This window comes from Mytilus californianus, unplaced genomic scaffold, assembly GCF_021869535.1.
Source record: "Mytilus californianus isolate M0D057914Y unplaced genomic scaffold, xbMytCali1.0.p SCAF_3, whole genome shotgun sequence".
NCBI classification, from domain to species: domain Eukaryota; kingdom Metazoa; phylum Mollusca; class Bivalvia; order Mytilida; family Mytilidae; genus Mytilus; species Mytilus californianus.
In genome coordinates, this window is record NW_026262679.1 from 91079531 (window position 1) to 91094439 (window position 14909).

General features: G+C 31.8%; 1 protein-coding gene across 2 annotated transcripts in view; it reads right to left on the reverse strand.

Annotated features, from left to right (window-relative positions):
* Positions 1 to 14909, reverse strand: part of LOC127735403 (mitotic apparatus protein p62-like) — a 54288-nt gene that overhangs the window by 9732 nt on the left and 29647 nt on the right. For both annotated transcript variants that reach the window (XM_052245581.1, XM_052245582.1), the window contains 2 exons: positions 14570 to 14661; positions 13742 to 13769 (listed from right to left, as the gene is read on the reverse strand). In XM_052245581.1, the coding sequence (XP_052101541.1) occupies positions 13742 to 13769; positions 14570 to 14661 (120 nt within the window). The remainder of the gene's footprint in view (positions 1 to 13741; positions 13770 to 14569; positions 14662 to 14909) is intronic.

Here is a 14909-nt window from a genome sequence, read left to right on the forward strand (position 1 = left end):
TTAACATCAATGATTCAAAAGACCAACATAAAACCAGGAAAGTGTGCAAGAAACTGTCAAACTTTTTTTTAATATTTTTCTTCAAGTTTTTCAAGATATGACAATTAGTTGCCTTTTAACCCTCATGTTATAACAATGTTTTTTGGTTGAAGAGATCAAAAACACTTAATACCATTAGGATTATTCAGGCAAAGCTTGGTTGAAATTTGTCAAGGGGTTTCTGAAGATTTTGGAGCTTTATGACAAATGCAAACACAGGAATTGCTTAGATAGAATTGGCTACTACTTAGTAATATAAATTATAGATCACCAATTTTTAGAAGTTTACAATTAACAAGTACTTTCAGCTTTTAAAGGGGTTTTCATCCATATAGAAAAGTATCAGCTGTATGCTCAGCATGTCTCAAAGTAAACTCCGGTGTACATGAAAATTTAAAAATGACCTTATATGACTCCAATACACCAAAATGTGTACCTGCCAAACACCTTGTCCAGGTGATAATTAGATTAATATGTTAATATGTAAACAAGAGGTTACCAGATAATGACGGGTCAATGATAAAAGGTAAATACATGATTATTTCAAATACCACTCATGTTTACACTGTTGATGTGATGGTAAATGAACTATGAACATCCCTCAGTCTGTGAAAACATAAAATGTCTTGTTAAAAACAAATCAGAATATTCTTATTTTGTTATATATGGTAATAAAGTTATATCCAAGAAAAATAGTGATGTGTAAACTTGACCGACTCACAAAATTACAAGTCTGCAGGACTAAATTGGTGAATGAAAGGTCCTTTCTACACATCAATGGCGTCGGAATTAAATTTTTGACCAACAAGTCAAAAAAGGACAAGCTTAAATAATAAATTCTGTAAATACTAGTAAAACTATCAGCAAAGCTCACAATCATACACAGGATTTGCCATATGTATAGATGATCATATATATGACAAAGTCTTGGGTTTGCTACATAAACTCTTATTTGAATTGAAAAATGGAATACAAAATCATGAACTAAACGGCAATATGTAAGCAAGATTCTTATCTTGCTGTTCAGTTTATAGTCATATGATACTTAAAATCTTTAAAAAAGTTGGAACATGTTTTAAGTACTTGAACTGCTAAGTTTTACTTTAAAACAAGTGTATGTAAATTTCATCGTAAAAGAAACTCCTTTATCTTATCAAAATCTTCAGAAATGTACAGCTATTGAATAATTGTCTTTCTGTACTCTAATCGCAGACATTTTTCCGTTTGCAGTGACCTAAACTATGAGATCTCTTGTTGGAACTTTGGCCACTGCACAGTTCTAAGTGTGAGGGGAAAACCGTCATGAAAGAAAGTAAACAAATGTGCACTGGAAGGTTAATAGTAATAATTGATTCTTATAGAACAAATTAAATGCACCAAATCATTAAACAATTGTTACAGAAAAGTTAAATTAACAAATGGGAATGCATGAAATTTTTTTTTAAAAGTTAACATCGCTCTATCAATTCACTTATTTTTCACGTGATCCATGATTCTGTCTTGATTGTTTATCAATGTCACTATCTGATAAACTTTGGCAACAAACTTGAAAGTTAATAAACTTGCTATAAACAATCACTGAATTAAATATTTTTTGTCAATAATAGGTTATAGATTTGTAATAAATGTTAAAACGTGCATAGAGGACTTAATGTAGTATATATGCATGCATTGGTTCTATAATTTCCTAAACTTTATAATTACAAGACACTGGTTTCAAATAATTAACATAATATGCAATATGTGGTTTCTTGTATTAAAATTTTTGTCTATCTTGTTGTAATGGTCATTTTTACTGTACAGCATTTGTCCATCTACTGTAAATTCAGAAATTATTGTTTGCATTTATTATTGTGATTTTTGAAGAATGGACATAAATGCGAGATTAATTATTGCGATTTCTGGAAAATATACATACTGATATATGTATCGGATATCTGAATGCGAGTTCTCACTCAGTCGCAATATTCGCAATAATAAAAACCTCGCAATAATTTCTGAATTTACAGTATAAAAGTGAAAAGGCAAAAAAATTAAAATTGGTAAAAATGGTCTGTAAGGGAAACAATGCCTACAAATAGTTGTCGATAACTTAAGTAGAAGAAGGACTAGAACAAGTAAAACTGAGAGCTACTGATCACTAATGATACCCCCGCCGTAATATATTTCGGTAAACAGGAAGTTGTTGAGTGATGAATCTGAAAACGCATCACACAGTAAAGTTGACTTATATAAACCCCGAAACCAAATTTCAGAAACCCTTGTCAAGTAGTTCCTGAGAAAAATGTGATGAAAATTTTCAACTTGGCTATCATGTGTAAAATAATACAAGTGTTCGATAAACAGGAAGTTGCTAAGTGATGAATCTGAAAACGCATCACAGGGTGTAACTCACTTATATAAACCCTGAAACCAAATTTCAGAAATCCTTGTCAAGTAGTTCCTGAGAAAAATGTGACGAAAATTTTCAACTTGGCTATCACGTGTAAAATAATACAAGTGTTCGGTAAACAAGAAGTTGTTTAGTGATGAAACTGAAAACGCATCACATGGTGTAACTTACTTATATAAACCCTGAAACCAAATTTCAGAAATCCTTGTCAAGTAGTTCCTGAGAAAAAAAATGTGACAAAAATATTCATGGGACGGACGGACTGACGGAAGGACAGACACAAATAAAACAGTATACCCCCCCTTTTTTAAAGCGGGGGTATAATTAGCACAAAAGGAGATGACACAGTGTCTGAGTAGAAAGTTGATGAACCAGGGGTATGTCAAAGAACGTCTCGTCCTTTTTCTAAAAAAGTTCATCGGAAGGTAACAAGACCTTGTTGACAAATATTTCGTATCAACTTCACAAATAATATACGATGGTCTTGAAGTAAAGATTCAGGGTACTGACGTTGTTTATCGTCTTAATAACGTGTTATAGCATTCTTTTATTCGTCTTTATGAATATTACTTTTACTGTTTGGTCTGTTTTTGGTGATATCCATTTGACGTGGCTCTGTACTTATACATCCCGTCATTGTGTTATTGTGCTATGTTAAATTTTGTATAGTTGTCTTTCATTCTTGCTAAAGTGCTTTGTCTATATGCCTTTTTGTGTTTCTTTGTTACATATTTGTTTGTTTTTATAGTGATTAAGATTATAACACAATGTTGACTGCTGTACCCCTATTTGGCATTTTAACCTATTTTGTCTGTTTGTTTTGTTCACATATCGCGGTCAATACATTTATAATGGAATTTTATGTGACTGTCATACAAGTGAGAGGTTTAGCTAGTTATAAAACCAGGTTTAATCCAATATTTTCTACATAAGAAAATGCCTGTACCAAGTCAGGAATATGACAGTTGTTATCCATTCGTTTGATGTGTTTGAGCTTTTGATTTTGCCATTTGATTACGGACTTTCCGTTTTGAATTTTCCTTGGAGATTGGTATTTTTGTTATTTTACTTTTGAATGTTTTTATCTATGATGGTTTTCAGGTAAGAAGACAATTACTTTCACAGTACTTTTGTGTTCGTTTTTTTTTTTTTTTTTTTTTTTTTGCAAGGGCACCATGTGGTTGAATATGAATCATCATGCAAACTTGCTGAGGCAAAATCATATTCCTTATATAAACGGATGAACATACAAACAGGACTTAAACAATTCACTATCAAATTATTGTCAGAGGTATAAAACTAAATATCATCAATTCCATCCCTTGAAGTTTTTCAATCTCATATATTTTAAAGCTAGAAAATTATAGAAAACTAACTTTTATATATATTTGAAGTGAGAAAATCCATAAAATTCTAAAAATTACATTTTGTTTATTCAATTCTTCATACAGATTTAAATTATGTAGAAAATTTTTCCTCATAAATTTCATCCCATACTACATTTTTATATTAAAAGAACTTGAAATTGAAATATAAAATGGTAATGAACGTAACAAATCTTCCTATAAAAGATACATACTCCCTATACATATTCTATAAATTATACAATGTATCCTTGATCCACCCATGTTGTTAAACAACCTATAATATGCTCGAACAGAATGGAGGAAATTCTTGGGTGGCCATTGACAACAGAAGTGGAAAAATAATTTTCTGCATGGTCATCTGTGAAGAGTGCTGTGGTGAAAAGGTCATTAGTACCAATTGATGGGAGTGAATCGAATTGACAACATGCCTGTGACAAGTCAAATCCTACACAGATTAACGCTGTAGAAATCAACTATCCACGAAAACCTTCTCATTATACTGAACATATGTACCATTTGAATCGTGACATCTTTTATAACTAGCTTTATGGCATCAATTGTAACATGCTGGTTGATGCAGTGCACTCCTTTCAAAATTTATCCAGGCCTTATTTCACCTCTGTCTAATGGAAAAATAATCGGACATTTTCTTTATATATTAAAAGTGAAATTCTTCAATGAATGAATTTTTCTTACAGAAGTTCAAGCTTTCCTTCACTTTTCAGTGAATGTTTGATACAGCATTTATATGTTTAATTCAGCTTCTTTTGAACATTTGGAAAATTTATTAAACCCAATAAAAACGGAGAAAATTGAATCATTTGCTATCAAAAATAGAAAACTTGACATTTATTTATTATATTTTTAATGCTTGTTCTTATGAAGAGTTTGTTAATTTACAGAAATGCCATTTTTGTAGTTATGTTACTATTCCCGTTTTTGCAATAGAACTGGGACAAAAAACTACACAAATTGTTTGAAGTATGTTTTTACCTTTCCTTCTACCCTTCTAGGTTTTGTAATTTTTAGAAAATCTTTATAAAAAAATACAATGAAAAGTGCATAGTTCGAATTTCAATTACTTGTTTTTCCCAAATACAAAAAAGTTTTATATGACATGCTACACAAACTCTTAGGGAGGCAAAATAAATAAGTCTTAATTTAATTTTCAAATGAAAGGATTTTTTTCAATAACAAGTGTTTTTAAAAATTTGCATTTTGCAGGTGGTATTTTGTATGGCCATATAACAACATACCATAAAGATTGTTGATTTAGAAACAAATCTATGTATACAGATTAAAATTCTTCACTGAAATGAATCCAGTTTAAATTGAAATGTCAATGTCAAAATACCAACTCATCCCATGTTATAATAAAATCTACATTCCAAATTAACACTTAAAATATGTAACTTCATCTTCAAATACAGAATTATTTTCTCAAAGATTTGTATCCTTTTTTAAAGTTAAAGCCAGTATGAAACAATCAATGATAGTTTCTCCATGGAAGCATAGGGTATTTGTATCAGTTGACTATTTCAAGTATTATTTCTCAATATAAATTGTTCACAATATAAAACTAGAGGCTCTAGGGAGCCTGTATAGCTCTCCTGCATCTTCAACAATGGCCACTTTTTTAGTAAAAATTTGTAAGGTGTTCCCCGGAACTCTCTGTCTCGCTAACTATTGCTGCTGTCAGTGTAAAAGTGTACTGTTGACTTAAAAAGTGAGTCCATTTATCAGTAAAATACAGAATTTAAAAAAAAAAACACTCTTCAGATGCTATTTCTTGGTCTTGAAGATTAGCTTCTGTCCAAGATTCATAACAATCCTTGAAGGTTTACTAATTTTATCATGTCAAGAAAATTTAATCCCAGACTGTCCATCTATCAGAAAAATACCGAAATTTAAAAAAATATTTTCAAAAGTTTGCTTCAGACATTATCTCATAATCATAAAAAAGTTTCATAAAATTCTATGAAGGTTTGACAAAGTATTTTATGTGTAACAAACTTTAACCCCAGACGGTATCTACTTGTTAATTGTAAATAAAACTAAGTCCATTTATTAGTAAAATACGGAAAAATGTAAATAATTATTTTCAAAATTTTGCTGGATACTGTATTTTGGTCATTAACAAGCTGCTGTCCAAATTTCATATGATTCCATGAAGGTTTGACAAATTTATTGATGACTGAAAAACTTTTACCTCAGGTTATGTGTAAAAAAACTAAGTCCATTTATCAGTAAAATATGGAATAAAATAAAAATAAATATTTTCAAAATTTTGCTATGGATACTGTATTTTCGTCATAAACCAGCTTCTGTCCAAATTTCATAAAATTCCATGTAGGTTTGACAAATTTATTGAGGTCTTAAAAAAATTTTAACCACAGACTGAACCTAAATGTTTACGTCGCCGACGGATTCTAGGATCGCTATGACTCGCTTTCGCGAAATAAATTTTGCAGGCTTGACAAAAATCCAGAGTTCGCGAAAACTTATTTTGACCCGTCGGTCATGGGACCGACAAAGCATGATTATTTGTCAATCCTACAAAATTTTAGCCAGTCCAACAAAATGTCAATTTTATCCTGAAATAAAATTAATAACATATTTTATCGAAAAATAACTTTATTAATATTAGTTTTATTCTTCACACCAACAGGCAAATTAACAATGAAGTCCCAGTTCAGGTCTTCTGATTGTTCTTATTTAAAGTCATCTTCACTATCCATTTCATCATCTGAATCACTTTCTCGGCTGTTACAGTATTTGTTTGCTCCATTGAAGGGTTCAATCTCCTGTTTTTTGCCAGGGATGGCTCTATGAACAAATTTAGTAGGCCACGTGTAGATCGTCCCTTTGGTTTGTTTATAATGAATCCGTAAACCAGTACCGGAAATTGGCAGCGGGTACATCTGATAACCGATGTAAACATGTATTGGAAACAGTTGCGGTACATCTAATAACCGATGTAAAAATGTGCCTAAATATGCACTACAACAGCCGTTTTTACATCGGTCATCGGGACCGGCAATAGCCTTCAAAATACTGGTCCGAGCCTCATTTTGACCGACAGGACGGACCATTTTCACGAACTCTGAAAATCATCAATGGGGAATAACTTTTTTAAGAGCTATATAACAATTTCAGTCATGTTGACATATCTTGTCCTGCTGGTGTTTTTTTTTTTGCTTTTTAAAGATTCTATTTACATTTGTATTTATTATACTTTTCAAGATAATAAAAACTAAAAAAAAAAGAAGGTAAAAATCATCTTTAAAGGGCAATAACTCCAATAAAGAGATGACTGAAGATTTTGTCAATGTGGCTTATTTGTACATCTCGTCTTGCTGATCGTTTTTGTTATCTAAAGTTTCTGTCTTAGTTATCAAGATAATAGGCAATAAAGAGTTGCACCTTGAGCGCATGATACTTTTCAACGAATAAAGTTCCATAACTCCTCAATATCACATCCGAAATTTATGAAAATAAAGAGCTGCGCCATGAACGCATGATACGCCCATCGCATTTCAAAGAATAAAGTTCCATAACTTCTCAATGTCATATCAGAAATTTACAAAAAAAACTAAAGGGAGGTTATTTCAATAGATATAAACCAGTTACCAAAGTTTCATAAAAAATGCTTAAAGCGCTTTCGAGTTATTATACGAAAACTGGAAAATTCCCCAACTTGGAAACGTAAAATCTAAAATTTATAAAAATCAAAAGGGAGCGTAGGTCAATAGATATCAACAATCCACCAAAGTTTCACGAAAACTACTAAAAGTATTTTTGAGTTATTGTTCGAAAAACTGGGAAATCCCCCTTTCTTAATGAATAAAACCCCATAACTAGGAAATATAAAATCTAAAATTCATAAAAATCGAAAGGGAGCTCATATCAATAAATATAAACAATTCACCAAAGTTTCATGCAAATTAGTTAAAGCGTTTCTGAGTTATTGTCTGAAAAATGGAAAATCCCCCTTTTTTAATGAATAAAACCCCATAACTCGGAAACGTAAAATCTAACATTTATAAAAATTAAAAAGGGAGCTCACTTCAATAGATATAAACAATTCACCAAAGTTTCATGCAAATTGGTCAAAGTGTTTTTAAGTTATTGTCCGAAAACTGGAAAATCCCCTTTTTTTAATGAATAAAACCCCTTTATCTCAGAAATGTAAAATGTAAAATTTTTAAAAATCCAAAGGGACCTCACGTCAATAGATATAAACAATTCACCAGTTTCATGCAAATGGGTCAAAGCGTTTTTGAGTTATTGTTCGACATGTTGACGGCGGACAACGGTATACCATACTACGTCCCGTAAACGAGCCTATAAAAATACTAAAGGGAGTTTATCTTTATAGATATAAACCAGTCATCAAAGTTTCATTAAAACTGCTCAAAGCATTTTTTAGTTATTGTCCGAAAACAGGAAAAATCGAAAGGGAACATATTAAGTCAGGAGCCTGTTGTTCAGTGGATGTTGTTTGTTGGTGTGGTTCATAAGCGTTTCTTTTTTTTTATATATAGATTAGACCGTTGTTTTTCCTGTTTGAATTATTTTACACTTGTCATTTTGGGGCCCTTTATAGCTTGCTGTTCGGTGTGAGCCAAGGCTCTGTGTTGAAGGCCGTACTTTGACCTATAATTGTTTACTTTTTATACATTGTGACTTGGATTGAGAGTTGTCTCATTGGCTTTCATACCACATCTTTTTATTTATATTATGTCAATATATATAAACAATTCACCCAATTTTCATGAAAATTGTTTAAAGCATTTTCGAGTTATAGTCAGAAAACTGGAAAACACCCCTTTTTTTTTATGAATAAAGTCCCATAACTCAGAAATGTAAAATCTAAAACCTATAAAAATTAAAAGGGAGCTTACGTCAATAGATATAAAAAATTCACCAAAGTTTCATGAAAATTGGTTAAAAGCATTTTTTTAGTTATTGTCCAACATTTTGACGACAGAAAAGGGTATACCATAATACGTCCCATAAACGAGCGTATTTAAATGTAAAATCGTCATTAAAGGGCAATAACTTTTATAAGGAGTCAGTTGGAAATTTCAGTCATGTAAACTTATTTGTAGATCGTCTTTAAATCATTATAGTTTCTATCTATTTTAGTATTTAGCATATTAGGCAAAAACACAAACAATTGGTAAAAATTGTCATCAAAGAGCAATAACTCCAATAAGGGGTCGTCTGATTTCATCCAAAAGACTTATTTGTAGATCCTGCCTTGCTGATCACTTTTCAGGAATAAATTTTCTTTCTATCTATTATAGTTTTCAAAATAATCAGCAAAAATGGAGAAAAACAAGAATGTGTCCATAGTACACAGATGCCCCACTCGCACTATCATTTTCTATGTTCAGTGGACCGTGAAATTGGGGTCAAAACTCTAATTTGGCATTAAAATTAGAAAGATCATATCATGGGGAACATGTGTACTAAGTTTCAAGTTGATTGGACTTCAACTTCATCAAAAACTACCTTGACCAAAAACTTTAACCTGAAGCGGGACAGACGGACGGATGGACGGACGAACGAACGCACAGACCAGAAAACATATTGCCCCTACTATCTTAGGTGGGGCATAAAAATGGTAAAATGTGACATTTATGGTTATTAACTCCTATAAGACATCTGACAGTTTTGACGTACATGGACAGCAGATAGATCAACATTCTGAACATTTCTGTCTCTATCAGATTTTCTTTATTCAAAGTGGTTTTCAAGATAATAGACAAAACTTGCATTTTACCCCATGCTCTTTTTTTTAGCCATGTCGACCATATAGGTTGGCAGGTGTGGTCAATTGACATTTTTCAAACTAGATATTCTAATGATGATTGTGACCAAGTTTGGTTAATTTGGCCCAGCTGTTTCAGAGATGATTTTTGTATGATATAAATCAATAACACAAAAAAATGGAAGAAATTATCATTAAAGGACAATAACTCTAATTATCTATTTTTAGCCATGTTGGCCATCTTAGTTGGAAGGCGGGGTCATTAAACACATTTTTTAAAACAGGATACCCTAATGATGATTGTGGCTAAGTTTGGTTAAATTTGGCACAGTAGTTTCAGAGGAAAACATTTTGGTAAAAGTTAATGACGGACGCCAAATGATGAGAAAAGGTTACTTGGCCTTTAGGCCTGGTGAGCTAAAAAAAAAAAAGATGTGTTATGATTGTAAATGACACTACTATCTACAAGAGTCCAAATGACATGAATTTAAGAAACTATAGGTCACACCATACAGCCTTCAACAATTAGCAATACCCATACCAAATAGTAAGCATTAAAAGTAAAATAATTCAAATTGAAAAAAACAAACAGCCTGATTTATGATAAAACACAGCATGCTTTAGTGAAAAATTGTTCAAACCTCAACTATACATCAAGATCAGAATTTATCATGGTATCTCTTACATTTATAAGTATTATTATTTGTATGATGAGAGTGGTTGCCAATGAAGCTTTCAAGTTTCTTCTCTGGTATTTCTAGTGTTATTGTATTTTGAGAATGGTTGCAAAACAATATTTCAAGTTTCTTCTCTGGTGTTTATAAAGATGTTCATTGAAGACACACCTGTATGTGCTGGATAATTTTAACATTTATTCTACTTTCTAACAAAAAACTGATAGTGCAAAACTTATGCTGGTAAAGGAAGAAATTGAAACTTTTACACAAAACCTTTACATCCTATAATTATCATATTAAAGTACATATGCCTGTATAGGAAAAGGTGCATCACAGATTCAGCCAAATTGAGGTAATTTTTGTTTACCTTCATGATTTGTAAGACTCAATTAAGGCCCAGAAGAGCCACACGAAACTCTTATGCAATTTTTTTTAATCTTGAGTATTGGTTCGATGTTAGTGCCACCCTTTTTTTTAATCATGTTATTATATGACTGAATGGTAAATCTTAGTTTAATGAAATTAAATTGTCTATGCCCTAAAAATAGTTCATGTTCTACAAGAATAGCAACTTCTTATGTGTTTCTCACCTTTATGAACTTGTATACAATTCAGACCAAATGTGATTCAATATAACCATGAAGACTTGTTTATTCTGCCTACTGGTCTAGTCAGAGGTGAAACAACAAACATTTATACACCACTCAAACTCTCTTCCTTCACAAATATAAACACAATAGTTAAACACTCAATAACTATAATGTTTTTACAACTACAGACCAACAACACTTTTATAACCCATTGACAAATAATGATCAAAGACCTTTCATTTATATCTTTAGTCTTTACAACTTGTAATCTGGATCAAAATGTACAATTTTCAAAATGAATTCATGGAGTCGGTATGATACAAAATTCTACTTGTGTATCAAATCAAGCCTATTTTAAAATAATTAAAGGTTACATAAAAGTGCACAAACTGAAATGACCCTCCAGCTTTACTGATCATGACTGAATTCTATGTTGAAAGTCTTAAAAAGTGGAGATCTTTTTCACATAAAGTTAACATTATAAATAATCCATAAAAATGAGGTCAATGTCAGATGAACCATGCGAGACTGACATGTACACCCTGCAACAATTATATACACCTAGTTATTGTAGTTTCTGAGAAAACATACTTAAAAACACAAAAAAGTGATGAGGCAAATTAACCATGAAAATAAGGTCAAGGTCAAATGAATACTGGCAGACAGATAACAATTAACTATCATTTGACATCAAATATAGTTGACCTAGCTGTTGCTAGTGGTATTTGGGCATGTACCCAATATAAAAACTGAATGTAGATAAATAAACTATGAAAGTGAAGGTCAAGGACAATGGGCTGAAAGTTCATACCACAAGGCATCTGAAACAAACGTGAAGATTATCCAGCTTTTCTATCTTCCTAAGATATGAAGCTTACATAATGGCTGCTGGATTAGCACTCCGGTCTCATTTGTGTTTGACTGTACTGTAGTTTGAAAGCAGTTAAATATCACAACTCCAGATATCTTCTTTGCAAAATGGTGATGTGAGAGGAATTGAGGGCATTTTAAAATACATGATGTAGGAAATGATTCCAATACACGATTTTCTAAAAGAAATATTATGAGATCTGGTATGATAACCAATGAGACAGCAAAAACTCTACTACAGATTATGGTAATTTGTTCCATTCTCCTGCTGTTCTCGGAAAGAAGAAACGATAGTAGACATCTCTTTTCACTCTAGCTTGTCTAAGATATAATAATGGGGTTTCAAAGTTACAGGACTTTAACCATTTGAATTAAGGCATTTTTTCACATATCAAACACTAAACTGCAGTATGTCTGGATTGATTTCCACAAAACTTTATATTATTGATTTATAAAAGGAAGCTCCCTTTTGTGAAGAAGCTTGAAAACAAAGGATGTAAATAACTATAGGACAGGTTTGTGTAAATCAACTAAACTTTCTCAATTATTCTTCAGTTGGCTTTCGAATCATCTTAAAGATTATTTTACAATGGAATAATTTTTTCTTTGCTAATTTTGCCTATTTTCCAATTCTTTCAATGGCTATTTAAACTTCCAGACAAACTTAACCAATAAAATTTAGTATCTTTCAATTTATTTTTTGTCAACACACACTGATCCAAGCACACACAAATGTTTTTTATAAGCCCCAACAAACTCTAGCACCAACCCAGGTGCCTAGTCTGGAATAAACATAGGAACAGGTAATAAAACGTGAACAAAATTAATAAACCTAGCAAAATGTCCCCCACTGCTGTGAAAATTAGGAATTAAATTGTGTGTCACAGTGTGTCTTAGTGGTAGAATAGTCAAAATATGGTAAATGTCCAATAACTCCATTAAAATGGCATTATCAAAATAAAGGTATAACTTCGGTATAACCTAACAAGTAAGAGAGCTTTTCTTTTAAATGATGTCACCTGGAGTTTCATTCAGAAAGCTCCATTGTGGTACAAAATTTCAAAAATGGTCCAAGTCCTGTAACTGCAGTAAAAATTGTCAAATTAAAATGACTATAATATGGTGAACAACACATGATGGTAAACAATCCTACCAAGTATGAGAGCTTTCTGTCAAATAGTCTGCGGAGTTCCATTCACAAGGTGTCACTGATACAATACTCAAAATAAACACTGCACCAAGAGGGCATGATACACTCTTATTGTGCATATTGAAATTGCTGCAAAAATAAAATGGGATATCTAGGAGACATTAAATCAGAGGCAAAAAAATGGTTCTCTAAAAAATTATGCACTGTTAAAAGCCCCACCACTCTGGAATGATAAACCCGATAATTTTCATATTCACCAATTCAAACAACAGCATTAAGTTTGTAGTAATTTGATCCAAGCAAACTATAGCTACTGCACACACTATTTAAAAACCGCCTTTTATCTAAAACTCTGGATCATATCGGAAATATTTTCAAATTAAATGGTGTGTTCTGTTCACCAGTTCCAACAATTATGTAAAGTTGTGGTACAACATGTGAAAAAATTTAATTAAATTAGACAAGTTAAGTCCTGCAACTCTGGAACGTAAAAACAGAAAATTAAAAAAATCAATCCAGACATACTGCAGTTAGTGTGTGATATGTAAAAAAATGCCTTAATTCAAATGGTTAAAGTCCTGTAACTTTGAAACCCCATTACCATATCCACCCCGGTGTGACAGCCAGGGGACAATAAAAGGAGACTGTGTATACAAGACTACATCAACACAAATTACCACAAGGTAGGTGTCTGTTCAATGTCTAGCTTGAAATAATCAGTAGTCTGAAAAGTTTTGAATAAATCTAACAAACTATTAAAGAATTGCCATCAACACCAATAACACAAAAATTAAAGATTTAACACAAGACACTGACATGGTTCCCTTCTTATGACAAGCATATGGCTATGTGGAGGGGTTAAGTTAGTAAATATACTCACTTTGGCATTCTTCCCTTTCTTTTTATCACTGAAACAGAATATTGAATTTCAGTAAAAAAAATATACAAAGAAAGACAACTGCATAGACATTTGAAACCCAATGACCTAATCTTCCATGCAAAATAATTTTAACAAAAAATAAACCAAAGCATGAAATATACACAATAGATATAGGAAGATGTGGTATGAAGCATGTTGTATTTATTCGAATTGTCAAAATCAAAATATCAACATCTAATACTGTTATAATGCAGGTTGATTTCTAATATCAATCATTGTCGAACACATTTCTCTATAATTGCCAAGCAACACTATATATCTATAAAGCTCAACAAGCTTTGAAATGTTCAGAATTAAAAGCAGAAACGGAAAGGTATGTCTCGTACAATAAGAACTCTTCATACAATCATTAAATTTGGCATACTAATTTTAAGCTTGCATCATAATAAACGTGTGTACTAATTTTCAAGTTAATGTGACCACTTCAATGTATACTACCTTAATCAAAAACTTGAACTTGATAAAGAATTAACTGAAGAACAGACAGACAGTGGATGCATAGACCAGAAGGTATAATGCTCCACTGATATCATAGGCAGAGCATGAAAAGTAGTGCAATTCTATAAGAAAACATCCTTCAGATGTTCACAATACACACTACCTGAACAGATGGAACATTTTTGACCTAGAAAAAACAACAATATAGTGTCAAACCTTACACCTGCATGCAGTTACCCACCAAATTGTGAAACGTTTTAAAAATCATGTGGCAACACCAACTATTCTGCCATAAATACAATCTTTGGTTTAATGGTTAGTGATGCTTACCTTTTTTCTGGACTACTCATTTCTTCTTCATCCTCTTCATCGTCCATACTTTCATCTTCATCCTCTTCATCCATATCTTCTTCAGCCTCATCCTGTAATATATTTGGTCAACAACAATCACAACAATGTGATAGACAAAAGCTAAATACAGGATACAGAGTATTTTCTGTCCATCAAACAAAAATACCATATATAAAACTGTGATGCTAATAATCAACATTAGTTTGTATGCTATCATTCATTTTATTCTCACTTCTCTGCTCATAACTTCACGACTTTTGATATGAAACAGTTTCAACATTAATGCCTCCTTAAGTTTGAACCAAAAAAGATCAAGTCC